General features: G+C 44.8%; 1 protein-coding gene across 1 annotated transcript in view; it reads left to right on the top strand.

The window, feature by feature from the left end:
• Nucleotides 1-282: 282 nt before the first annotated feature.
• The window catches only part of LOC106604400 (PH and SEC7 domain-containing protein 2), a 38,544-nt gene continuing 11,152 nt past the window's right edge, over nt 283-27,674 (top strand). Inside the window, exons 1-4 of the mRNA XM_045717963.1 lie at nt 283-594; nt 10,008-10,668; nt 10,857-11,639; nt 26,965-27,162. Of these exons, the coding sequence (XP_045573919.1) occupies nt 510-594; nt 10,008-10,668; nt 10,857-11,639; nt 26,965-27,162 (1,727 nt within the window). The 5' untranslated portion in view covers nt 283-509. The remainder of the gene's footprint in view (nt 595-10,007; nt 10,669-10,856; nt 11,640-26,964; nt 27,163-27,674) is intronic.

Below are 27,674 nucleotides of genomic sequence, written 5' to 3'. Positions count from 1 at the left end.
CTGGGATAAAGGCACTGGGATAAAGGCCCCTTTCCTCAGGTAAGCTATAGCCAAATTACTGAAAAAATGTATTTGTATGTAAGCAAAACCTCCTCATCCTGAGTTAGTGGTAAATCGAATCATTACGGATACCAACAGGACCGAGAGACAGACAGTCCCACAGTCCCATCTCTCTCCAATAAGAACACTTATTGGAGAGAGATGCTCCTCGCGTGCAGCAGTAGTGGAGGAGAGGGACGTGACAGCCCATCCGCTTAGATCGCTCACACACACACACACACACACAGAGACGCCCCCATCCACGCGCAATCGGTCTACAACGTTTCCCGCCGGCTGGACCTCCCGCATGCCTGAGCCAGTGCGTGGAGGCGAGACTAGCCTACTGTACCGCCAGAACCCGTGCGGCGAGGAGTTGCTTGCAGCGCAGACTAGACAGCGTACCAGTCGGGAAGGACGCCGCACGACGTGGACAAAACAGACCATCGGTCGATATATGTTCCCCCGCGTGGATGGATGGGCAGAGAGAGAAAACAACCCGAACCTGCGGTGCAGAACTGGCTTTTCAGGCTACCTTTGATTCAACGCATTTTGTTGGTGAGTGCAATATTGGATGACTGATATTGTTGTGGATTTAATATCATTATAGCTAGGCTATAGATAGATAGATTTTGTATGCACAAATCATTTAATTCAATAAATAACCAAAGCCTATATAGCCTAGCTATCCGATTAATACATCTGGAATCCGATTGAATGGGATCATTGAAAGGCTTTCTCTCCAAAATCCCTGTCATTGTACCAGGACACAAATGCATAAAGGAGAGTGGAAGGGGATATATGTTTCCTCCTGCCCTTGTAACGGTGGGGGTCTCGGACGCTCTCTGTTTGTCCATAATATCCTATGCAGTGTGTGGGCCATGGGGTTTTGTGGTGGTGGTGGGGGGGGGGTCTCCCCTTAACTGGGCAGGGGGAGAAATAAAGCTTTTCCGCTTTTAGGAGGACAAGTGAGTTGATCATCAAAAGCGACCAAGGTCTATTTTGGAGAGGAAAAGAAAAGTACCGGCCTCATTTAACGCGAGCAGTCTCTCAACCATCCTGTTGTCATGGTTACTGCTGAAGGAGGTTGGGAGAATATCACTCCATCCAGGCTGTGCTCTTGTTCTGTGTGTGCGAATGATATAGGCTACACACACTCGCACTATGTGAGTAGTCTGTGCTGTGTTTCTGTATTTTTATGCTATTCGAGGGCACACATTCCGTGAGTGTGGCTTGGAGAAGGTTTGCCCTGTGCTTTCGGTCCCGCAAGAGATGGGTGGTTTGGAACAGGTGCCTGATAACAGTCCTCTCAACCCTGAACCATGAGCCATTGTTATCTTAATTATAGTATTTACTCGTCTAGTCTAAATCCATTTAATAAGGCTTATTGGGACGTCAATTCTCCTGTCCTGAAAACGTGGGCTCATTTGAATAAACGTTTGTTTTAGAGACATATTGTTAACCGTCTCTCTCAAGGCAAGTGCTTCTCTTCTCGCAAATTAATTCAGCCTGAGAATCAAGGCGTCAGACATCCAGACACCCCTGCACCAGCCAGCCCACAGACATAAGACGCCGCCGAACATGCGTTCTTTCTTTCTTTCTCTCTCTCTCCCTCATCCTCCTTTTTCCGTATATAGGAAAAAAGTGAATAAGCAGCAAATATTTTTTTTGTTGCGTTGGTGTTATAAATAAGATTGATACCAGGGAATGAATTTGATGAAGACATTGCAAAGCGCTATAATGACACAGTGCAACAAGACGTCTGACATTGATGCACTAGAAGTGACTTATCAGGGTGATTTGTGAGATGCTGATCTGCACGGTTCACTGGGCTATAGTGGATAGTAGGCCGGTTAGTATTCGTCTGCGTTAAGAACCAGTGACATGTCGGTGCTGGGGAAGAATGACTGTCACCCAGCCAGCATAGCCAGTCTACTGCATTGTGTGTGTGTGTGTGTGTGTGTGTGTGTGTGTGTGTGTGTGTGTGTGTGTGTGTGTGTGTGTGTGTGTGTGTGTGTGTGTGTGTGTGTGTGTGTGTGTGTGTGTGTGTGTGTGTGTGCGTGTGTGTGCGTGTGTGTGTGTGCGTGCGTGTGTGTGTGTGTGGGTGTGTGTGTGTGGGTGTGTGTTGGCTGCAGTGCAGTGGCTTGCATATAAAGGGTTAGTAGGTCATTTGGTAGATCCAGAATGACTGCAGTATGTGATGTGGTTTGCTTGCTGTGAGAGGGGGGAGAAAGAGGGGGGAGAAAGAGGGGGACAAGAAAGACAAACACACACTCATCTTAGTAGTATTTATGTCGAAGACAAAGATTAAAGAAGGGGAAAAGAAAAGCAACAACAGACAATGAGACAGACTGACTGACAGACTGACTGACTGACATAGAGACACACTGACAGTAGTAATTCTCAGTAGTAGATTTCAGTGGTAGTTCTCAGTAGTAGTTCTCAGTAGCAGTTCTCAGTAGTAGTTCTCAGTAGTAGTTCTCAGTAGCAGTTCTCAGTAGTACATTTCAGTGGTAGTTCTCAGTAGGAGTTCTCAGTAGTAGATCTCAGTAGCAGTTCTCAGTAGCAGTTCTCAGAAGTAGTTCTCAGTAGCAGTTCTCAGAAGTAGTTCTCAGTAGAAGTTCTCAGTAGGAGTTCTCAGAAGTAGTTCTCAGTAGAAGTTCTCAGTAGCAGTTCTCAGAAGTAGTTCTCAGTAGCAGTTCTCAGAAGTAGTTCTCAGTAGAAGTTCTCAGTAGCAGTTCTCAGAAGTAGTTCTCAGTAGAAGTTCTCAGTAGAAGTTCTCAGTAGGAGTTCTCAGTAGTAGTTCTCAGGAGCAGTTCTCAGTAGGAGTTCTCAGTAACAGTTCTCAGTAGTAGTTCTCAGTAGGAGTTCTCAGTAGCAGTTCTCAGTAGCAGTTCTCAGTAGCAGTTCTCAGTAGGAGTTCTCAGTAGGAGTTCTCATTAACAGTTCTCAGTAGTAGTTATCAGTAGCAGTTCTCAGTAACAGTTCTCAGTAGCAGTTCTCAGTAGTACATTTCAGTGGTAGTTCTCAGTAGCAGTTCTCAGTAGTAGTTCTCAGTAGTAGTTCTCAGTAGCAATTCTCAGTAGGAGTTCTCAGTAGCAGTTCTCAGTAGCAGTTCTCAGTAGCAGTTCTCAGTAGGAGTTCTCAGTAACAGTTCTCAGTAGTAGTTCTCAGTAGGAGTTTTCAGTAGCAGTTCTCAGTAACAGTTCTCAGTAGCAGTTCTCAGTAGTAGTTCTCAGTAGCAGTTCTCAGTAGGAGTTCTCAGTAACAGTTCTCAGTAGCAGTTCTCAGTAGGAGTTCTCAGTAACAGTTCTCAGTAGTAGTTCTCAGTAGGAGTTCTCAGTAGTAGTTCTCAGTAGTAGTTCTCAGTAGGAGTTCTCAGTAGCAGTTCTCAGTAGCAGTTCTCAGTAGCAGTTCTCAGTAGCAGTTCTCAGTAGCAGTTCTCAGTAGTATTTCTCAGTAGCAGTTCTCAGTAGCAGTTCTCAGTAGCAGTTCTCAGTAGGAGTTCTCAGTAGCAGTTCTCAGTAGCAGTTCTCAGTAGCAGTTCTCAGTAGTAGTTCTCAGTAGGAGTTCTCAGTAGAAGTTCTCAGTAGCAGTTCAATAGCAAGGCTATGCTCACTGAGTCTGTACATAGTCAAAGATTTCTTTCATTTTGAGCCAGTTGCGGTGGTCAGGTATTCTGCCACTGTGTACTCTCTGTTTAGGGCCAAATAGCAATCGAGTTTGCTCTGTGTTTTTGTAAATTCTTTCCAATGTGTCAAGTAATTATCATTTTGTTTTCATGATTTGGTTGGGTCTAATTGTGTTTCTGTCCTGGCGCTCTGTTGGGTCTGTTTGTGTTTGTGAACAGAGCCCCAGGACCAGCTTGCTTAGGGGGCTCTTCTGCAAGTTCAGTTCTCTGTAGGTGATGGCTTTGTTGTGGAAGGTTGGAAAATCACTTGCTTTTAGGTGGTTGTAGAAATTAACGTCTCTTTTCTGGATTTTGATCATTAGCGGGTATCGGCCAATCAAGCTACAGCTCTACACACACACACACACACACACACACACACACACACACACACACACACACACACACACACACACACATACACACACACACACACACACACACACACACACACACACACACACACACACACACACACACACACACACACACACACACACACACACACACACACACACACACACACACACACACACAGTGCATAACAATGTGATGTGGGGTATGGGCATTGGATACAGGTGCACATCTGCCAGCTCCTCAGCAGTGGGACTCTTAGTGCTGCTCTACATAGCTGTCTTCCTGTTTGGACTCTTAGTGCTGCTCTACATAGCTGTCTTCCTGTTTGGACTCTTAGTGCTGCTCTACATAGCTGTATTCCTGTTTGGATTCTTAGTGCTGCTCTACATAGCTGTATTCCTGTTTGGATTCTTAGTGCTGCTCTACATAGCTGTCTTCCTGTTTGGACTCTTAGTGCTGCTCTACATAGCTGTATTCCTGTTTGGATTCTTAGTGCTGCTCTACATAGCTGTCTTCCTGTTTGGACTCTTAGTGCTGCTCTACATAGCTGTATTCCTGTTTGGATTCTTAGTGCTGCTCTACATAGCTGTCTTCCTGTTTGGACTCTTAGTGCTGCTCTACATAGCTGTCTTCCTGTTTGGACTCTTAGTGCTGCTCTACATAGCTGTCTTCCTGTTTGGATTCTTAGTGCTGCTCTACATAGCTGTCTTCCTGTTTGGACTCTTAGTGCTGCTCTACATAGCTGTATTCCTGTTTGGATTCTTAGTGCTGCTCTACATAGCTGTCTTCCTGTTTGGACTCTTAGTGCTGCTCTACATAGCTGTATTCCTGTTTGGATTCTTAGTGCTGCTCTACATAGCTGTCTTCCTGTTTGGATTCTTAGTGCTGCTCTACATAGCTGTCTTCCTGTTTGGACTCTTAGTGCTGCTCTACATAGCTGTCTTCCTGTTTGGACTCTTAGTGCTGCTCTACATAGCTGTATTCCTGTTTGGATTCTTAGTGCTGCTCTACATAGCTGTCTTCCTGTTTGGATTCTTAGTGCTGCTCTACATAGCTGTCTTCCTGTTTGGATTCTTAGTGCTGCTCTACATAGCTGTCTTCCTGTTTGGCGAGTCACACTCAACAACACTGTCAACAACATGACTGAGAGCGTAGGTGTGTGTGTGTGTGTGTGTGTGTGTGTGTGTGTGTGTGTGTGTGTGTGTGTGTGTGTGTGTGTGTGTGTGTGTGTGTGTGTGTGTGTGTGTGTGTGTGTGTGTGTGTGTTTGTGTGTTTGTGTGTGTGTGTGAGAAATAGATTACATAAGTGTTTCATTGTATGTTGATGTCTATCCATCCATGTGTTTGAATCTTTTAGTTGTCTGCGTTTGAGTGTAGTGATGTGTGTGATAACATAATACTATCTATATAAATGTGTGTGACTAGGCATGTCACTCGTGTGTATGTCCTTCATGTGGCAATCATGATGTCCTTTAATTTTAGTCTGCTCTTTACTTCAGCCTGGTCCATAGGGTTGGGAGGTTCAGCCTGGTCCATAGGGTTAGGAGGTTCAGTCTGGTTCATAGGGTTGGGAGGTTCAGCCTGGTTCATAGGGTTGGGAGATTCAGCCTGGTCCATAGGGTTGGGAGGTTCAGCCTGGTACATAGGGTTGGGAGGTTCAGCCTGGTCCATAGGGTTGGGAGGTTCAGCCTGGTCCATAGGGTTGGGAGGTTCAGCCTGGTTCATAGGGTTGGGAGGTTCAGCCTGGTCCATAGGGTTGGGAGGTTCAGCCTGGTCCATAGGGTTGGGAGGTTCAGCCTGGTCCATAGGGTTGGGAGGTTCAGCCTGGTCCATAGGTTTGGGAGGTTCAGCCTGGTCCATAGGGTTGGGAGGTTCAGCCTGGTCCATAGGGTTGGGAGGTTCAGCCTGGTCCATAGGGTTGGGAGGTTCAGCCTGGTCCATAGGGTTGGGAGGTTCAGCCTGGTCCATAGCGTTGGATGGTTCAGCCTGGTCCATAGGTTTGGGAGGTTCAGCCTGGTCCATAGGGTTGGGAGGTTCAGCCTGGTCCATAGGGTTGGGAGGTTCAGCCTGGTCCATAGGGTTGGGAGGTTCAGCCTGGTCCATAGGGTTGGGAGGTTGGAGACATAAATGTAAGAAAATAATCAAATCACAACTGGCTCCAACACGTACCGCAAATCTGCTTACCCCTACTAATGTAAATCCGTAGGTTATCCGCCGGTCTATTAATTAAGGCTAGGGGTCCCGCTAGCGGGACAACTTCCGGTGAAACTGGAGGGTGCCCAATTCAAATAAATAGTCATAAAAATTATGGATATTAAACATTTAGGTACATAGAAGTGTCTTATATTCCTTCTTTCCGTGGCCTCCAACTGCTCTTAAATACAAGTAAAACTAAATGCATGCTCTTCAACCGATCGCTGCCTGCACCTGCCTGCCCGTCCAGCATCACTACTCTGGACGGTTCTGACTTAGAATATGTGGACAACTACAAATACCTAGGTGTCTGGTTAGACTGTAAACTCTCCTTCCAGACTCACATCAAACATCTCCAATCCAAAGTTAAATCTAGAATTGGCTTCCTATTTCGCAACAAAGCCTCCTTCACTCATGCTGCCAAACATACCCTCGTAAAACTGACCATCCTACCGATCCTCGACTTCGGCGATGTCATTTACAAAATAGCCTCCAATACCCTACTCAATAAATTGGATGCAGTCTATCACAGTGCCATCCGTTTTGTCACCAAAGCCCCATATACTACCCACCACTGCAACCTGTACGCTCTCGTTGGCTGGCCGCTTCATATTCGTCACCAATCCCACTGGCTCCAGGTCATCTACAAGACCCTGCTAGGTAAAGTTCCCCATTATCTAAGCTCGCTGGTCACCATAGTAGCACCCACCTGTAGCACGCGCTCCAGACGGTATATCTCTCTGGTCACCCCCAAAGCCAATTCCTCCTTCAGCCACCTCTCCTTCCAGTTCTCTGCTGCCAGTGACTGGAACGAACTACAAAAATCTCTAAAACTGGAAACATTTATCTCCCTCACTAGCTTTAAGCACCAGCTGTCAGAGCAGCTCACAGATTACTGCACCTGTACATAGCCCATCTATAATTTAGCCCAAACAACTACCTCTTCCCCTACTGTATTTATTTATTTATTTATTTTGCTCCTTTGCACCCCATTATTTCTATTTCTACTTTGCACTTTCTTCCACTGCAAATCTACCATTCCAGTGTTTTACTTGCTATATTGTATGTACTTCACCACCATGGCCTTTTTTGCCTTTACCTCCCTTATCTCACCTCATTTGCTCACTTTGTATATAGACTTATTTTTCTACTATATTATTGACTATATGTTTGTTTTACTCCATGTGTAACTCTGTGTTGTTGTATGTGTCAAACTGCTTGCTTTATCTTGGCCAGGTCGCAATTGTAAATGAGAACTTGTTCTCAACTTGCCTACCTGGTTAAATAATGGTGAAATAAAAATTAAATAAATAAATATCGGTTAAAGGCTTAAATTCTTGTTAATCTAACTGCACTGTCCGATTTACAGTAGGCTTTACAGCGAAAGCATGCGCCCTACATCAAAATATTTTTCCACCGGCACAGGTTTCATAAATTCACAAATAGCGATTAAATATTCACTTACTTTTTGAAAATCTTCCTCTAATTTGTCATCCAAAGGGTCCCAGATACAACATGTAGTGTCATTTTGTTAGATAAAATCCGTTATATCCTAAAAAGTCAGTTTAGTTGGCACCATCGATTTGAGTAATCCACTCGTTCAACATGCAGAGAAAGGAATCCAAAAAGCTACCACTAAACTTTCTTCAAACAAGTCAAAATACGTTTCTATTGAATCCTCAGACACCCTGAAAGGTAATTAAACTATAATATTTCATACTGAAAGAAGTATGTTCAATAGGAAAGCGATATTAACAGATGCGCGCATACACTGATTTACAAGTCTGAGTCCCTGTACTAAAACTCATTATTCTTCCTTGTTTTGGAAGAAACAAACTTGAAACCTTGAACAAAGACTACTGACACCCAGTGGAAGCCATCGGAATTGCATACTGGGAGCTATATAATTTTTTTTCCTATACATTCCATTGGAAGAGTATGGGCTCAAAAAAAAAAGAATCCAGTTGGTTTTTCTTTGGATTTTCTCCTACCATATCTATTGTGTTATAGTCTCCTACATTATTTTAAAATTTTTACAAACTTCAGAGTGTTTTCTTTCCAATGGTACTAATTATATGCATATCCTGGCTTCAGGGCCTGAGCAACAGGCAGTTTACTTTGGGCATGTCAGTCAGGCGGAAATGGAGAAAAATAGACCCTAGCCTGAAGTAGTTTTAATGCTGATGAATCAGCAGGCAATGTGACGTCTGCGCACAGAGACTCCGTCTTTATTAAAAACAATAAATGGGAAGATGGAATGGCGGCTCCTCCAAAATCTACTATAATTTCAGGAAGAGTACTTTGTTCCAAAAGCCTTGTTCTCTGTACAGTAAACAATTGCGTTACCACCAAACAATAACAGGTACACTGACTGCCAAAATAAAAGTCCAAAATCACATTATTACAGTCCAATAATACATTTCCTACATTATCGTATGCTGGTGATACAACCAGCCCAATGAAACACAACCCAGACCAATGAAGAGTGAGACTCGCTGCCCAATCTCCAGCTGATATTCCAATAGGAACCAGTGCCTGATGTCCAGAAGGTTGCAGGTTTAAAGCCCCGGTGGATCTTCAGCATCTGGACCCCAGAGCAGGGCACTTAACCTGGGTGGTTTGTGATAGCCATTCAGCTGTGAAAAGAGGAAAAATAAAGCTGTGAATGAGTGATGTGAGATGAGATGTGTTATGTGATGTGATATGTGCTATGTGATGTGATATGTGCTATGTGATGTGATATGTGCTATGTGATGTGATATGTGCTATGTGATGTGATATGATGTGTGAGGTTTGATGTGATATATGATGTAAGATGAGATGTGATGTGAGATGAGATTTCATATGTAATGTGATGTGAGATGTAATGTGATGTGAGATGTAATGTGATGTGAGATGTAATGTGATGTGAGATGTAATGTGATGTGAGCTGTGATATGATGTGAGATGTAATGTGATGTGAGATGTAATGTGATGTGAGATGTAATGTGATGTAATGTAATGTGAGATGTAATGTGATGTAATGTGATGTGAGATGTAATGTGATGTAATGTGATGTGAGATGTAATGTGATGTGAGATGTAATGTGATGTAATGTGATGTGAGATGTAATGTGATGTGAGCTGTGAGATGTAATGTGATGTGAGATTTGATGTGAGATGTAATGTGATGTAATGTGATGTGAGATGTAATGTGATGTAATGTGATGTAATGTGATGTGAGATGTAATGTGATGTAATGTGATGTGAGATGTAATGTAATGTGAGATGTGATGAGGAATAGAGCAGCAGCTGTGTGGATTAAAGGCCTGCTGCTCTGGAGAAAATATGACTCTGTAAGAGGGACCCTTTTGACATGGATCTGCAGGGGCTTTAAAATGATCTTCCTTCACTCTCTCTCTCTCTCTCTTTCGCGCTCCTTCTTCTGGCCTCTTTTTCTGCTTCTTCTGGACTCATCTGGTTTAGAGGACATAGTGTTCTAGACACACACATAGACACTCAGGCAAGCATGTACACACCCACCCAAACACCCACCCACCCACCCACCCACCCACACAAGTACAGGGGGGATTCTGTCCAAGGTGACCTCCATATTACAATTAAGGCTAAGAATAATGAAATGAACTGTATCAGACAGCAACCCACCCCTCCCCCCTCCCTCCCATCCCCCCTCCCTTCTGTCTCTCTTTTTCTTCTATTCTCTTCTCTTTTTCACCTGTGCTTCCTTTCTCCCCCTCTGTCTCTCTCCCCAAGACGGTCTGTCCTCCATGGTCCTGGATCCAGAGCTCACTTCCTCCCCCGTGGCCCCAGACGACTCTCCCCGACACCCAGGCACCATGACCCAGGAGGGGCAGGGACAACACCAGAATGAACCCCCTACACCCCCGGACATCCAGGAGGTGACCCCAGCCCACCCTTCAGAGGAGTCAGCCACAGACCAAGGGCTGGAGGGGCGAGGTCTGGAGGTGAAGGTGGAGGGGATAGAGGGGACCAATGAGGAGGAAGGGGAGGGAAGTGTTACGGTAGAAGGGGAAGTACACAGAGAAAGAGAAGGTGAGGAAAGTGGAAAGGGAGAGGGTGATGAGGTAGGTGAGGGAGTGGAACAAGTGATGCAGGGAGAAGGAGAGGTGCATGAAGAGAGAGAGAGTATGGCAGAGACAAGTGATGAAGAAGATGGGCTGGGGGATGAGAGGATAGATTCAGAGGATGGTCAGACAGATGGAGAACTAGAGAGAGTGGAGGAGGTGGAGAAGGAGGGGGATAACATGAACACAGAGGCCACAGAGGAGGCAGAACCAGCCTGCGAGCCCAGCTGTGAGGAGGAGGAGGAGGAGTTAACACCACTACCACCACCTGAGAACCAGGAAGAGGACCAGGACTTACCAGACCCACCGCAGTCTCTGGACATAATCAGGTCAGTACAACAGACATGAGCAGACCTTGACTAGTGTGGTCATGAGTGAATGTATAGGTGGGATCATTTATAGAACATCCGTCAACAGACTGAGATGAGTGTGTTAATGCGGAGGGTGAGTGTGTAGTTTAATATGTAGCTGTTTTATAAAAGTTGTATTCTGATGACACTCCATGTTCTCCATACAGGCTGGAGAACGGGATAGGACCTGAGAACGGAATCGAAGGGCATGAAGAGGAGGATGATGAAGAGGATGAAGATGAGGGAGAAGGATGCGGCTTAGTAGAGGTCATCCAGGAACACCTGGACACGTTCAGCTCCACCTTCGAGTGTTCCGTAGAGCTGGCGGACACAGAGGTGGAGGAAGAGGAGGAGGAGGAGGAAGGGGATGGGAGGGGTAACCAGGACAGTTTCAGATCTGTGTTTGAACGCATCGTGGAGCACGTTGTGGCCATAGAGAGGGAGGAAGAGGAAGATGAGGAAGAGGGGGAGGGCGAGAGGGAGAAGAACACGGTGGACAACAAGGATGGCTTCAGCTCAACGTTTGAGCGTATCGTTGAGTCTGCGCTTCTCCGCGGGGGGACGTGCTACAGTAGTCTGGACTCTCTGGATGTCCTGTCACTCACAGACGAGACAGACAGCTGCGTCAGCTTCGAGGCTCCGCTCACCCCCCTTATTCAGCAGAGGTACTTCCTTCAGAGCCCTGAGCCTCTGGAGCTAGAACTAGCCACCGTCATGGAGCAGGAGGGGAGTGAGGCTGGAACCGAGGCCCAGCAAGGAGAGCCTGAGGCTGGGGAGAGTGCTGCAGGGCCTGGGCCTGAACCTGGAGGAAGCCCACTAAGGACCACCATCACCGGGACGAAGTCAGAGTTTGTACTGAGCCAGCCTGGTCGGTGGGACATCCCTAATGGGTTTCATACAGACACCCAGGGGGGAGTGGAGGGCTCTGGAGCTATACCCAACTCAATGAGGTAAGAGAGCAAGGTAGGGGCAAAACGGTGGGAAAACATGGTGGGTTGAGTGAGTTACGGTAAGGGTAATGGTAAGGGTAATGGCTAGGGTTAGGGTTAGGGTTATGACTAGGGTTAGGGTTAAAGTTAGGGTTATGACTAGGGTTAGGGCTAAAGTTAGGGTTATGACTAGGGCTAGGGTTAAAGTTAGGGTTATGACTAGGGTTAGGGTTAAAGTTAGGGTTATGACTAGGGTTAGGGTTAGGGTTAAAGTTAGGGTTATGACTAGGGTTAGGGTTAAAGTTAGGGTTATGACTAGGGTTAGGGTTAGGGTTAAAGTTAGGGTTATGACTAGGGTTAGGGTTATGACTAGGGTTAGGGTTAGGGTTAGGACTAGGGTTAGGGTTAGGGTTAGGACTAGGGTTAGGGTTAGGACTAGGGTTAGGGTTATGACTAGGGTTAGGGTTAGGGTTAGGGTTATGACTAGGGTTAGGGTTAGGGTTAGGGTTAGGACTAGGGTTAGGGTTATGACTAGGGTTAGGGTTAGGGTTAGGGTTATGACTAGGGTTAGGGTTAGGGTTATGACTAGGGTTAGGGTTAGGGTTAGGGTTATGACTAGGGTTAGGGTTAGGACTAGGGTTAGGACTAGGGTTAGGGTTAGGGTTAGGACTAGGGTTAGGGTTATGACTAGGGTTAGGGTTAGGGTTATGACTAGGGTTAGGGTTAGGGTTATGACTAGGGTTAGGGTTAGGACTAGGGTTAGGACTAGGGTTAGGGTTAGGGTTAGGACTAGGGTTAGGGTTATGACTAGGGTTAGGGTTAGGGTTAGGGTTATGACTAGGGTTAGGGTTAGGGTTATGACTAGGGTTAGGGTTATGACTAGGGTTAGGGTTAGGGTTATGACTAGGGTTAGGGTTAGGGTTAGGGTTATGACTAGGGTTAGGGTTAGGGTTATGACTAGGGTTAGGGTTAGGGTTATGACTAGGGTTAGGGTTAGGGTTAGGGTTATGACTAGGGTTAGGGTTAGGGTTAGGGTTATGACTAGGGTTAGGGTTAGGGTTAGGACTAGGGTTAGGGTTATGACTAGGGTTAGGGTTAGGGTTAGGGTTATGACTAGGGTTAGGGTTAGGGTTAGGGTTATGACTAGGGTTAGGGTTAGGGTTAGGGTTATGACTAGGGCTAGGGTTAGGGTTAGGACTAGGGTTAGGGTTATGACTAGGGTTAGGGTTAGGGTTATGACTAGGGTTAGGGTTAGGGTTAGGGTTATGACTAGGGTTAGGGTTAGGGTTAGGGTTAGGGTTAGGGTTAGGACTAGGGTTAGGGTTAGGACTAGGGTTAGGGTTAGGGTTAGGACTAGGGTTAGGGTTATGACTAGGGTTAGGGTTAGGGTTAGGGTTATGACTAGGGTTAGGGTTAGGGTTAGGGTTATGACTAGGGTTAGGGTTAGGGTTAGGGTTATGACTAGGGTTAGGGTTAGGGTTATGACTAGGGTTATGACTAGGGTTAGGGTTATGACTAGGGTTAGGGTTAGGGTTATGACTAGGGTTAGGGTTAGGGTTAGGGTTATGACTAGGGTTAGGGTTAGGGTTAGGGTTATGACTAGGGTTAGGGTTAGGGTTATGACTAGGGTTAGGGTTAGGGTTATGACTAGGGTTAGGGTTAGGGTTAGGGTTATGACTAGGGTTAGGGTTAGGGTTAGGGTTATGACTAGGGTTAGGGTTAGGGTTAGGACTAGGGTTAGGGTTATGACTAGGGTTAGGGTTAGGGTTAGGGTTATGACTAGGGTTAGGGTTAGGGTTAGGGTTATGACTAGGGTTAGGGTTAGGGTTAGGGTTATGACTAGGGCTAGGGTTAGGGTTAGGACTAGGGTTAGGGTTATGACTAGGGTTAGGGTTAGGGTTATGACTAGGGTTAGGGTTAGGGTTAGGGTTATGACTAGGGTTAGGGTTAGGGTTAGGGTTAGGGTTAGGACTAGGGTTAGGGTTAGGACTAGGGTTAGGGTTAGGGTTAGGACTAGGGTTAGGGTTATGACTAGGGTTAGGGTTAGGGTTAGGGTTATGACTAGGGTTAGGGTTAGGGTTAGGGTTATGACTAGGGTTAGGGTTAGGGTTAGGGTTATGACTAGGGTTAGGGTTAGGGTTATGACTAGGGTTAGGGTTAGGGTTAGGGTTATGACTAGGGTTAGGGTTAGGGTTAGGGTTAGGACTAGGGTTAGGGTTAGGGTTAGGGTTATGACTAGGGTTAGGGTTAGGGTTAGGGTTATGACTAGGGTTAGGGTTAGGGTTAGGGTTATGACTAGGGTTAGGGTTAGGGTTAGGGTTAGGACTAGGGTTAGGGTTAGGGTTATGACTAGGGTTAGGGTTAGGGTTAGGGTTATGACTAGGGTTAGGGTTAGGGTTAGGGTTATGACTAGGGTTAGGGTTAGGGTTATGACTAGGGTTAGGGTTAGGGTTAGGGTTAGGACTAGGGTTAGGGTTAGGGTTAGGGTTAGGACTAGGGTTAGGGTTAGGGTTAGGGTTAGGACTAGGGTTAGGGTTAGGGTTAGGACTAGGGTTAGGGTTAGGGTTAGGACTAGGGTTAGGGTTAGGGTTAGGGTTAGGGTTATGACTAGGGTTAGGGTTAGGGTTAGGGTTATGACTAGGGTTAGGGTTAGGGTTAGGGTTATGACTAGGGTTAGGGTTAGGTTGAGTGGGTCAGTGGTAGGTTCTCACAGGTTGTGTCTGGTTGTCTACCATGAAAGCAGGCTTGATTTAGGTGTATCAAAGTGCAGTACTCAGACATCATTCAAGAAAAGTCTCTAGCCTATCCAATACTAAAGCATGTCTAGTGAAGCTCACTTTGGAGTTAAAGGGACTTCAACTACAGTGTAATGTCCTGTAATTAAGCCTCTACTGGTCCAAGTCCCATCCAGCAGGGGGCATGAGTGAGATGACCAGGCAGGCTGAGGTTCATTAACAGAGGGGTCTGGCTGATAGTTCTGTTCATACTGTCCTCCTCCCACTGGTTGTGTCTGGCTGGGGTCACAGGTCCAATGCTGCAGGATATGGAGGTCTATTTAGACTCTAGAGTTGAGATTATGCACAGCACACTCAACTTACACAAAATAATTATACAAAATACTATATGTAATCAACTCCCAGAGAAAGCATGCTAGATCTAGTTCATATACAATGCAATACTTGAATCTGAGTTCATGTCAAAAACCTTTCAATTTGTCAAATAGGTCCATTATCACATAGCTATGTTCTCTCATGTCCTCTAGCTCCACTCAGCCACTAGTGTAGCGTGGTAATGTGAAACACATGGGAACATGAGACCTGGACATAGCTCAGGAGCCATTCTACTATCCCCACAGGACCACAGTCTCTGGGTCGTATGTTTCAAATAGTGTCAGATTGTCAGAGATCATTGCAGTCTGCTGGGATACTGTCTAATTGTTCTGCTGATCACTTGGTGTTCCACTTCTGAATCAGTGCAGGATATCATGGAGCTAAGTGCCTCTTTCTAGAAAGTCTGACAGACAGAATTCTAAAGGCTGCTGTTGTGGTGAATTCTAGAACTGATTGCATTAGAGATCATTCTGAATTCCAGAATGGTGGGAGAAAAGAAATCATACATGCTCAGTGTATTTAATTTATGAGCCATAGTTCTCATAGAGAGCATCTCTCTGTCTGTCTGTCTCTCTCTCTCTCTCTCTCGCACTCTTTCTCTATCTTTCTGTCTCTCTCTCTCTCTGTGTGTCTCGCACTCTCTCTCTGTTTCTGCAGATGTTGTCGTTTAAGCGAGAGCCTGCTTCCTGCCCACCCGCCCCTAGCTGAATGAGGCATTGTTTTGGCGGTGACATCATCGTCTTTGGCCTTCCTCTGCCCAGTGGGTGCAGTGCAAGCCCCAGTATGTGTGTTAGTGAGAGGGATTCCCAGTCTGTGTGTTAGAGGGAGGGATTCCCAGTCTGTGTGTTAGAGGGAGAGATTCCCAGTCTGTGTGTTAGAGGGAGAGATTCCCAGTCTGTGTGTTAGAGGGAGAGATTCCCAGTCTGTGTGTTAGAGGGAGAGATTCCCAGTCTGTGTGTTAGAGGGAGAGATTCCCAGTCTGTGTGTTAGAGGGAGAGATTCCCAGTCTGTGTGTTAGAGGGAGAGATTCCCAGTCTGTGTGTTAGAGGGAGAGATTCCCAGTCTGTGTGTTAGAGGGAGAGATTCCCAGTCTGTGTGTTAGTGAGAGGGATTCCCAGTCTGTGTGTTAGAGGGAGAGATTCCCAGTCTGTGTGTTAGAGGGAGAGATTCCCAGTCTGTGTGTTAGAGGGAGAGATTCCCAGTCTGTGTGTTAGAGGGAGAGATTCCCAGTCTGTGTGTTAGAGGGAGAGATTCCCAGTCTGTGTGTTAGAGGGAGAGATTCCCAGTCTGTGTGTTAGAGGGAGAGATTCCCAGTCTGTGTGTTAGAGGGAGAGATTCCCAGTCTGTGTGTTAGAGGGAGAGATTCCCAGTCTGTGTGTTAGAGGGAGAGATTCCCAGTCTGTGTGTTAGAGGGAGAGAGAGGGGAGAACACTATGACTTCTACAGTTTACCAATCTGGAGTGGATACTTGTGTAGGGGAGTCAGATTTGAGTGTAATGTATGAAAAAGTTATCATATTTGGAGTCTCTTTCTGTTCTCATGCACATGAAGATGTGTCGAGTAGCAGGAATGAGCTTTTTGTTTACATAATTCTGTCAAACAGAGTATGATGCACAATGTCTGTTCTCTTTTACAGTCAGACCTTTAGTCTGCAGTGCTACCAATCCCTCCCTCTCTCTCTTTCTCCTTCCCATGTTCCTTCCCTCGCTTGTCTCCTCCTTCTCTCCATCTCACTTCTCACCTCCCTTTCCCTCTCTTCCCTCCCTCTCCCCCTAATTTTCTCTACTCCTCCTTTTATCCTTAACTTCTGCCCTTCCTTCCCTCCCTCTCTGTTCCCCACCTCTCCCAAACCCAGCTGGTAGCCCCAATGCTAACATCATTACTGAGTATATTGTGGGTAACTAGTCTTTATCTCAGCAGGAAACAGCAGCTGCAGAAAAGAAGAGGAGAAAATCCCTCAGCCAACCAGTCAGTCAGTTAGTAAGCCAGTCAGTTTGTCAGTCAGTCAGTCAGTTAGTTAGTAAGCCAGTCAGTCTGTCCGTCAGTTAGTTAGCCACTCAGTCAGTCAGTCAGTCAGTCAGTCAGTCAGCCACTCACTCACTCACTCACTCACTCACTCACTCACTCACTCACTCACTCACTCACTCACTCACTCACTCACTCACTCACTCACTCACTCACTCACTCACTCAGTCAGTCAGTCAGTCAGTCAGTCAGTCAGTCAGTCAGTCAGTCAGTCAGTCAGTCAGTTAGTTAGTAAGCCAGTCAGTCTGTCCGTCAGTTAGTTAGCCACTCAGTCAGTCAGTCAGTCAGTCAGCCACTCACTCAGTTAGTCAGCCACTCAGTCAGTCAGTCAGTCAGTCAGTCAGTCATCCACTCAGTGAGTCAGTCAGTCAGTAAACCACTCAGTCAGTCAGTCAGCCACTCACTCAGTCAGTCAGTCAGTCAGTCAGTCATCCACTCAGTGAGTCAGTCAGTAAACCACTCAGTCAGTCAGTTAGTCAGCCACTCAGTCAGTCAGTCGGTCAGTCAGTCATCCACTCAGTGAGTCAGTCAGTCAGTAAACCACTCAGTCAGTCAGTTAGTCAGCCACTCAGTCAGTCAGTTAGTCAGCCACTCAGTCAGTCAGTCAGTCAGTCAGTCAGTTCATTGTATCAGTCGCTCTCTATGAGAGCATCAAACTGGTTGTTTCTCTACAGCAGTGGGCCAGTACAGTGGAACTTAGCTATAATCCATATAGCTCTATGGCTGAAATCCCCAGCCACTCTCAATCTGAACTGCAAGATGCACATGTAGTCCTAGTATTACAGTTTAAAAAACCAGCTGGTGCAACCTATACTGAACAGAAATATAAGCCCAACATGTAAAGTGTTGGTCCCATGTTTCATGAGCTGAAATAAAAGACCGCAGAAATTTTCCATACACACAAAAATCTTTTTTCTCTCAAATTCTGTGAACAAATTTGTTTACATCACTATTAGTGAGCATTTCTCCTTTGCCAAGATAAACCATCCACCTGACAGGTGTGGCATATCAAGAAGCTGATTAAACAGCATGATCATTACACAGGAGCACTTTGTGCTGGGGACAATAAAAGGCCACTCTAAAATGTGCAGTTTTGTCACACAACACAATACCACAGATGTCTTAAGTTTTGAGGGAGTGTGCACTTTGCATGCTGACTGCAGGAATGTCCACCAGAGCTGTTGCCAGAGAATTGAATGTTCATTTCTCTACCATAAGCTGCCTCCAAAGTCGTTTTAAAGAATTTGGCAGCACATCCAACCGGCCTCACAACCGCAGACCCATTTTAACCACACCAGCCCAGGACCTCCACATCCGGCTTCTTCACCTGCGGGATGATCTGACACCAGCCACCCAGACAGCTGATGAAACTGTGGGTTTGCACAACCATTATTCTGCACAAACTGTCAGAAACGGTCTCAGGGAAGATCATCTGCATGCTCCTTGTCCTCACCAGGGTCGTAACCGACTAAAGTGGGCAAATGCTCACCTTCCATGACCACTGGCACACTGGAGAAGTGTGCTCTTCATGGATGAATCCCGGTTTCAACTGTACCAGGCAGATGGCAAACAGCATGTATGGTGTTGTGTGGGTGAGTGGTTTGCTGATGTCAACGTAGTGAACAGAGTGCCCCATTGTGGCGGTGGGGTAATATTGTGGGCAGGCATAAGCTACGGACAACATACACAATTTAATTTTATCGATGGCAATTTGAAAGCACAGAGATACCATGACGAGATCCTGAGGCCCATTGACGTGCCATTCATCCGCCACCATCACATCATGTTTCAGCATGATAATGCATGGCCCCATGTCACAAGGATCTGTACACAATTCCTGGAAGCTGAACATGTCCCAGTTCTTCCATGGACTGCCTACTTACCAGACATGTCACCCATTGAGCATGTTTGGGATGCTCTGCATTTATATGTACAACAGCATGTTCCAGGTCCCACCAATATCCAGCAACTTCGCACAGCCATTGAAGAAGAGTGGGACAACATTCCACAGGCCACAATCAACAGCCTGATCAACTCTATGAGAAGGAGATGTGTAACGCTGCATGAGACAAATGGTGGTCACATCAGATACTGACACATTTTCTGATCCACGCCCATACTTTTTTTTAAAGGTATCTGTGACCAACAGATGCATATCTGTATTACCAGTTCTGTGAAATCCATAGACTAGGGCCTAATGAATTATATTTCAATTGACTGATTTCCTTATATGAACTGAAACTCAGTAAAATCGTAGAAATTGTTGCATGTTGCGTTTATATTTTTGTTCAGTGTAGATAGATCTGTTTCTGAATAGCTTTACAGTAGGTAGTCAGATCATTGCTGGCTGGATGACGTTTCTGTCAGACAGAGATGCTAGGCTGGTGATGGAGATGGTATGGTACCCAGTGATCATGCTGCGAGACTGGGTTACGTCCCAAATGGTACCCTATTCCTTTTATAGTGCACTACTTTTGACCAGAGCCCTATGGTCCCTAGTCAAAAGTAGTGCACTATAAAGGGAATAGTGTACCATTTGGGACAAGCTGGGCCCCTCTCCCCTGTGAGCAGGATAAGGAGGATACAGAGATCTGAGGCTGTAACCAGACAAGATAAAATAACCAGCATCAGTCTCTATATCAGAGGAACTGATTGTTCTGCCTCATGTTATATCTGTTGGCCATGTTATATCTGTTGGCCATGTTATATGTGTTGGCCATGTTATATCTGTTGGCCATGTTATATGTGTTGGCCATGTTATATGTGTTGGCCATGTTATATGTGTTGGCCATGTTATATGTGTTGGCCATGTTATATCTGTTGGCCATGTTATATCTGTTGGCCATGTTATATGTGTTGGCCATCTTATATGTGTTGGCCATGTTATATCTGTTGGCCATGTTATATGTGTTGGCCATGTTATATCTGTTGGCCATGTTATATCTGTTGGCCATGTTATATGTGTTGGCCATGTTATATGTGTTGGCCATCTTATATGTGTTGGCCATGTTATATCTGTTGGCCATGTTATATGTGTTGGCCATGTTATATGTGTTGGCCATGTTATATCTGTTGGCCATGTTATATGTGTTGGCCATGTTATATGTGTTGGCCATGTTATATCTGTTGGCCATGTTATATGTGTTGGCCATGTTATATCTGTTGGCCATGTTATATGTGTTGGCCATGTTATATCTGTTGGCCATGTTATATGTGTTGGCCATGTTATATCTGTTGGCCATGTTATATGTGTTGGCCATGTTATATGTGTTGGCCATGTTATATCTGTTGGCCATGTTATATCTGTTGGCCATGTTATATGTGTTGGCCATGTTATATCTGTTGGCCATCTTCTTTGTGTTGGCCATGTTATATCTGTTGGCCATGTTATATCTGTTGGCCATCTTCTTTGTGTAGGCCATGTTATATCTGTTGGCCATGTTATATCTGTTGGCCATGTTATATGTGTTGGCCATGTTATATCTGTTGGCCATGTTATATGTGTTGGCCATGTTATATGTGTTGGCCATGTTATATCTGTTGGCCATGTTATATCTGTTGGCCATCTTCTTTGTGTTGGCCATCTTATATGTGTTGGCCATGTTATATGTGTTGGCCATGTTATATGTGTTGGCCATGTTATATCTGTTGGCCATGTTATATCTGTTGGCCATGTTATATGTGTTGGCCATGTTATATGTGTTGGCCATGTTATATCTGTTGGCCATGTTATATGTGTTGGCCATGTTATATGTGTTGGCCATGTTATATGTGTTGGCCATGTTATATCTGTTGGCCATGTTATATCTGTTGGCCATGTTATATGTGTTGGCCATGTTATATGTGTTGGCCATCTTATATGTGTTGGCCATGTTATATGTGTTGGCCATGTTATATCTGTTGGCCATGTTATATGTGTTGGCCATGTTATATGGGTTGGCCATGTTATATCTGTTGGCCATGTTATATGTGTTGGCCATGTTATATCTGTTGGCCATGTTATATGTGTTGGCCATGTTATATGTGTTGGCCATGTTATATGTGTTGGCCATGTTATATGTGTTGGCCATGTTATATGTGCTGCACAGACACACAGACAGACGCAAGGAAGCAAACACATACACACTAGACACACACACACACACACACACATACACACATACACACATACATACATACATACATACATACATACATACATACATACATACATACATACATACATACATACATACATACTAGACAGACAGGCCCTGTCGTTGTGGGTGTCACTCTGAAGCAATAAATCCCTTGGGAGAGTTCTTCTCTCTGCTGCTGAAATTCCCTGAAGATAATCCACTCATGTTCCAGCAGTGATATGTCACAGACACACACTCACACAGACACACACACAGTTACAAACACACACACACACTGCTGTGATTCGCCAGATTTATTTCCATCACCGTCTATTTTTAGCTGCCTTTGTATTTTTTGACACATCATACGTACTTTGACTGAAATTGACTGAGAGGACATTTAGAATGTATCTCTTTCTCCAGACCTACGTCATTGGTCCTCAGGTAGGAGAGAACCGATGTAGGATGGAAGACTATTGTTTCTGTTCCTACGGTGTTCTTCTAAAGATGTTGCAGGAGCATATTTTACATATGGAGTGAGAGCTCATAAATATGTCATAAATGTTCAACCCAGACTCGTTTGGGTTCACGGGTGTATGATGCCTGCTAGAAAGTGGATGCTGATGTCAGTTAATGTTAGAATGTGGTGGCCATTTCAGAGGTCAGAAGGCGCTGGGGGATTGAATCTCTGTGTGACCCGTCTGCCATATATAAACTATTTCTTCACTAGAATCCTTGTCAATGAATTGCATCACAGTGGTGATGACAACATCCTATTTCCATCTAGCTTAGTGATCAGGGCCTATTGTGGTCCTGTCACACCATGTATGTCGGAGTCTCTGTGTTCTAAGAGCTTTCAATGGCTGTCTATATGGTCTAGTCTAGATAATGGCTGTCTATATGGTCTAGTCTAGATAATGGTCTGAGATTCCTACCCTCTATCCCCCTCTCCCCTCCTCGTCTTCTCCCTTTCTTTTTGTCTCCATGATTCCTCAAGATTAGAAGGGTTTAAAAACAGAGGGAGCATGTATTGATGAGTCAGACTGGCTGATTAATATCTGCCACTGTGTGTGTGTGTGTGTGTGTGTGTGTGTGTGTGTGTGTGTGTGTGTGTGTGTGTGTGTGTGTGTGTGTGTGTGTGTGTGTGTGTGTGTGTGTGTGTGTGTGTGTGTGTGTGTGTGTGTGTGTGTGTGTGTGTACCTATCACAATGCCACCAGTCCACATCTTCTTCTGCTTTTGGAGGGGTAGTCAGAGATGGGCCAAATAGAAGGAAAACACCATAGCTGTATGATAGAACTGGACCTGCCATTGAATATGACACATCCTTTGAATCTGACTCATATTCTGAAGAGTTACAGTGCCTTCACAAAGTATTCATATTCCTTGACTTATTCCACATTTTGTTATGTTGCAGCCTGCATTCTAAATAGATTTTTCTCACACAACAGCACATAACAAGGTGAAAACTTGTTTTTAGAAATGTTTGCAAATGTATTGTAAAGGAAATACAGAAATATATAATTTACATAAGTATTCACACCTCTGAGTCAATACATGTTAGAATCACCTTTGGCAGTGATTACAGCTATGAGTATTTCTGGGTAAGTCTCCAAGGGCTTCACTAGAATCCTTGTCAGTGAATTGCATCACCATGGTAATGACAACATCCTGTTCCTTTGTACACCTGGATTGTAAAATATTTGCACATTATTATTTTTACAATTCTTCAAGCTCTGTCAAGTTGGTTGTTGATTATTGCTAGAGGGACATTGTCTTGCCATAGATTTTCAAGCCAATTTAGTCAAAACTGTAACTAGGCCACTCAGGAACATTCACTGCCGTCTTGGTAAGCAACTCCAGTGTATATTTGGCCTTGTGTTTTAGGTTATTGTCCTGCTGAAAGGTGAATTTGTCTCCCAGTGTCTGTTGGAAAGCAGACTGAACCAGGTTTCCTCTAGGATTTTGCCTGTGTTTAGCTCAATCCCGTTTCTTTTTATTCTAAAAAAACTCTAGTCTTTGACGATGACAAGCGTAGCCATAACATGATGCAGCCACCACCATGCTTGAAAATATGACGACTGGTACTCTTTGCCCCAAACATAACGCTTTGTATTCAGGACATAAAGTTCATTTCTTTGCCACATTTTTAGCAGTTTTACTTTAGTGCCTTATTGCAAACAAGATGCATGTTTTGGAATATTTGTATTCTGTACAGGCTTCTTTATTTTCACTCTGTCATGTAGGTTAGTATTGTGGAGTAACTACAATGTTGTTGATCCATCCTCAGTTTTCTCCTATCACAGCCATTAAACTCTGTAACTGTTTTAAAGTCACCAGTGGCCTCATGGTGAAATCCCTGAGCGGTTTCCATCCTCTCCGGCAACAGAGTTAGGAAGGATGCCTGTATCTTTGTAGTGACTGGGTGTATTGATACACCATTCAAAGTGTAATTAATAACTTTTTTTTTTACCCATCTACCAATAGGTACCCTTCGTTGAGAGGCACTGGAAAACCTCCCTGGTCTTTGTGGTTGAATCTGTGTTTGAAATTCACTGCTCGACTGAGGGACCTTACAGATAATTGCATGTGTGGGGTACAGAGATGAGGCAGTCCTTCAAAATCATGTTAAACACTATTATTGCACACAGAGTGAGTCTATGCAACTTATTATGTGACTTGTTAAGCACATTTCTACTCCTGAACTTATCTAGGCTTGCCATAACAAAGGGGTTGACTCAAGACATTTCAGCTTTTAATTTTATATTCATTTGTAATCATTTCTAAAAACATAACTACACGATCACATTATGGGGTACTGCGTGTAGGCAGTGACACAAAGTCTCAATGTAATCCATTTTAAATCCAGGCTGTAACACAACAAAATGTAGCCTTAGGTCAAAAGAAAACAGGCTTTTCTTTGCATCACAATATAACCTATGGGAAAAGACCAGTGAGGACGTAGCCTAATGGGATATGTTCAGACCTACATGATCATCAAAGGGAGTGTATACTAACAAGATTTAGGAACATAATTCAGTAGGTTCTGTCGCTCCGCCCCTCACATCCTTTTTGAGGGAGACCTCCAAGAACCTTCTTGGAAAAAAATCTCATATCCATTCACATTATGGGGAAAGGCAGGAGGCTACACACACTGTAGTTAGATCATTCTGTGCTCTTAAGCCTGGTAATAACCATGCGGGGCTTCGAGTACCGCTTGTGTAGGAAAAGACTGACGAAATCTGATTGCTTAAGCCTCTTTGGGTAAATACCGCAAACGACGGAATGCCGGATTTTACAGACCACTGCTGGATGATGTCGCGCGTTCCTTCACACTGATTCCAATCCTCGAATGCGGGAGAGAAAATGTGGAAACAGGAGTATGACGTTCATTTCGACTTTCTTCTCGATCTCCTGTGAGTCTTTTCCTCTGGTTCCCCTCACAGTAAAATTATTCTGAAGTTTTTTTCAGCCAGAATGAGATTGTGCGAGAGTGTGTGCTGTATTTTCAATTAGCGTATTGAGCCGTTCCGGTTTGACACAGCGGTTATAAATCAACTACACATTGATTTGCGACTATTCAGTATAAATACACTGGAAAATTATGCTACTTTAAGTATAATTGAGATAATTTTGACAATAGCTCATTTTTCTGTATGGTTTGAACTTTGGTCAGTTTAAACGATTTTGTAATGCTGATCAATACATTTGAACCATCTCTGTTGATCTTACAACATGTTGCTCACTCTCATTGGAGACTGGCAACAAAGTGCTTCAACATGCCCCTAGGAACTAACAAGTTACTTTGTTAACTTTTATTTAAAAAATGTACCGTGACTATAATTCCTATGCCTTTATCAGTTATTGTCACTGCTGTATACTGTAGTGCAGCATTAGTGAATGTTGTTATTTTAGGAGTGTTGGTGTTTTGAATAACAAAATGAGACTGAGGGAGCAGTAGGTTATGCATGACCCAGAGTCCTTGGTGTTAATCCCTCAAGACATCCTTGCACAGAGGATGCCAGTGAAGCCTCAGGAGATGACCTGTCACAGTTATGAAACACACACACACTACTCATAAATAACACACACACACTACTCATAAATAACACACACACACCTACTCATAAATAACACCCACACACCCATTTACTCACATAATAGGTGTTCTGGACTTTAGTCACATTAACTCATACCAGATGCGTAATTCCAAAATTGCAATATTTTGGCAATAGAGTGTGACCCCCACTTACACACCTATCCACACACACACATCCACACACACCCCTCGTGCCCTTTACCCGACACTCCCTTGCTGGCCCAGGGGTGGTTGGCACCCAACACAACTGGGAGACAGAGATTACCATGTGAGTCACAGGCATGCAGCCTCATGCTCTAACTATACCCAGCACCAGGGCTTGGGAACACACACAGGCACACACAGTTTCACTATTAAACATTGGCTGACTATTCAGGACTTAAGGGAAAATCTACTCAACATCTACTCAAATGCATTTGCAGAGTTACAATGGAAGGTCCATGTGCATTTCACTTTGCTCAAGATAAAGTAGCAGAATCCACATTGAGTGGCTGTGAGTCAGGGGTGCATCCCAAATTGCACCCTATTACCTACATAGAGCACTAGTTTTTGGCCCTGTTCAAAAGTAGTGCATTAAATAGGGAATAGGGTGCCATTGTGTGTGTGTGTGTGTGTGTGTGTGTGTGTGTGTGTGTGTGTGTGTGTGTGTGTGTGTGTGTGTGTGTGTGTGTGTGTGTGTTGGGGGGGCTTTGCAAACTGGGGACCCCTGGATTGCTGTGACCCACAGGCTGTCATGTTGTTCATTATTCAGGACGTACCATGTTTTTCGTGAAAATAATGTGGTAAGACTTAGGCATGGTGTAATGTAGGGAGAAAGCTGGGGACTGCATCTGTTAGATATAGAGGAAGACAATGTGTTTCTAGAGGCAGGTTTGGGCATAGTTCAATCCTTGTGGCACTCTGGCTTTTGCTGACGGCACGCTGTCTGAAGTGAGGATTGTGGGTAATTGTGATGTAAAGACATCAAACTGGCAGGTAGCCTAGCGGTTAAGCGCGTTGGACAAGTAACCAAAAGGTTGCTGGTTCAAATCGACAAACCGACTAGTTAAAAAATCTGTCAGTGTGTCCTTGAGCAAGGCACTTCACCCTAATTGCTAATGTAAGTCGCTCTGCATAAGAGAGTCTGATAAATGACCAAAAAAATAATGATGAATAGAATGTAGGGAGGGCAGTTATTTTGTTAATAGTTCCTTGTTTGTCTCAGGATAGATAAAGAAGAGTAGATCTTCCTTGTACAGAGGGAGGTATGAGTACCTATTCTAGTTTGGGGTTCCATCCTTGTGAGAGGCTTGCGTTGTGTTCTCGGCACGCTGTTGGCTGCAGTGAGGATTGTGGGTAATTGTGATGTAGGAGACATCAACTTGAGAGGGGTGGTAATTGCGCCCGTCGTCTCTCCTGTCAGGACACCGGGTTCCGCCGCCCGTCGTGACCACGGCAACCAACACATTACCGTGCCTCAGCGTATTGAATTTAGGAAGTAATGCTCTAATCAGATTCTGCAGAAAAATGTTAATCATCTATAGAGAGAAAGTCAACTATGTCAAAGGGACATAAAATGAGGGATCCGTGGTCTGGTATTGAGGCCTGTGACGTTTGTATTTAGTACTATTTCAGTAGTGATCGTTTAGGAGGTTTTATGTGTTTTTGTTAGAGTGAGAGAGCTATGTAGGGATGGCTATGTTTCAGATAAGCTATCTTTATGTGTCTTCAGGGGATTTTTTATTATTGAGTCAGGGTTATATGTGAGAAAGCAATCTTATGTAGATAGAATATCACACATTCTTATTTATTATCGTATCTATCTGTTTATGCTTGTCTAGTGAAAAGGGTCTTGAAATGGGAGTTTATAGCTCCCAAATATCCTCACATTTGATGTTTTCATCATCATGACTGCCAGTCAGTGATCATACTAGGGCTACGTAGAAGACTCATATGAAGGTTGCTCACATTAGGGCACTGTTCTGTTCAATAAGGCTGTCGTGTGTGTCCTCTTCAGTGATGCCAACCTCCTCACGGACGTGCTGTCGGACTCGGAGTCGGAGCTGGGCGGTCTGGAGCAGCTGGAGAGAGGCAGCACGGAAACCCTGGCCAACGGTTGCCGTGCCGACTGCGACGCCGCGAAACGCCTGGCCAAGCGTCTGTTCTACCTGGAGGGCTTCAGACGCTGTGACGTGGCACGCCACCTGGGCAAGAAGTGGGTTTCAGGCACACACACAAGACCAACCACACACACACAAGACCAACCACACACACACAAGACCAACCACACACACACAAGACCAACCACACACACACAAGACCAACCACAGACACACACACAAGACCAACCACACACACACAAGACCAACCACACACACACAAGACCAACCACAGACACACACACAAGACCAACCACACACACACAAGACCAACCACACACACACACACACACAAGGCCAACCACACACACACACACACACACACACACACACACACACACACACACACACACACACACACACACACACACACACACACACACACACACACACTGTCATTCAGTTCCACATTGATACACATGCATATGTCTCACAGTGTTTATATTGTATTAATATGTATTTTGTATCATCTTAAATGTCACATCTCTTTCTCTCTCTCTCTCTCTCTCGCTCCCCATCCCCCCTTTTCTTTCCCCCTCTCTCTCCCCTCCCCCATTTAACTTCCCTC

Source organism: Salmo salar, chromosome ssa05, assembly GCF_905237065.1.
Source record: "Salmo salar chromosome ssa05, Ssal_v3.1, whole genome shotgun sequence".
Taxonomy (NCBI): Eukaryota; Metazoa; Chordata; class Actinopteri; order Salmoniformes; family Salmonidae; genus Salmo; species Salmo salar.
This window is presented reverse-complemented; position numbering and strand designations above follow the sequence as displayed.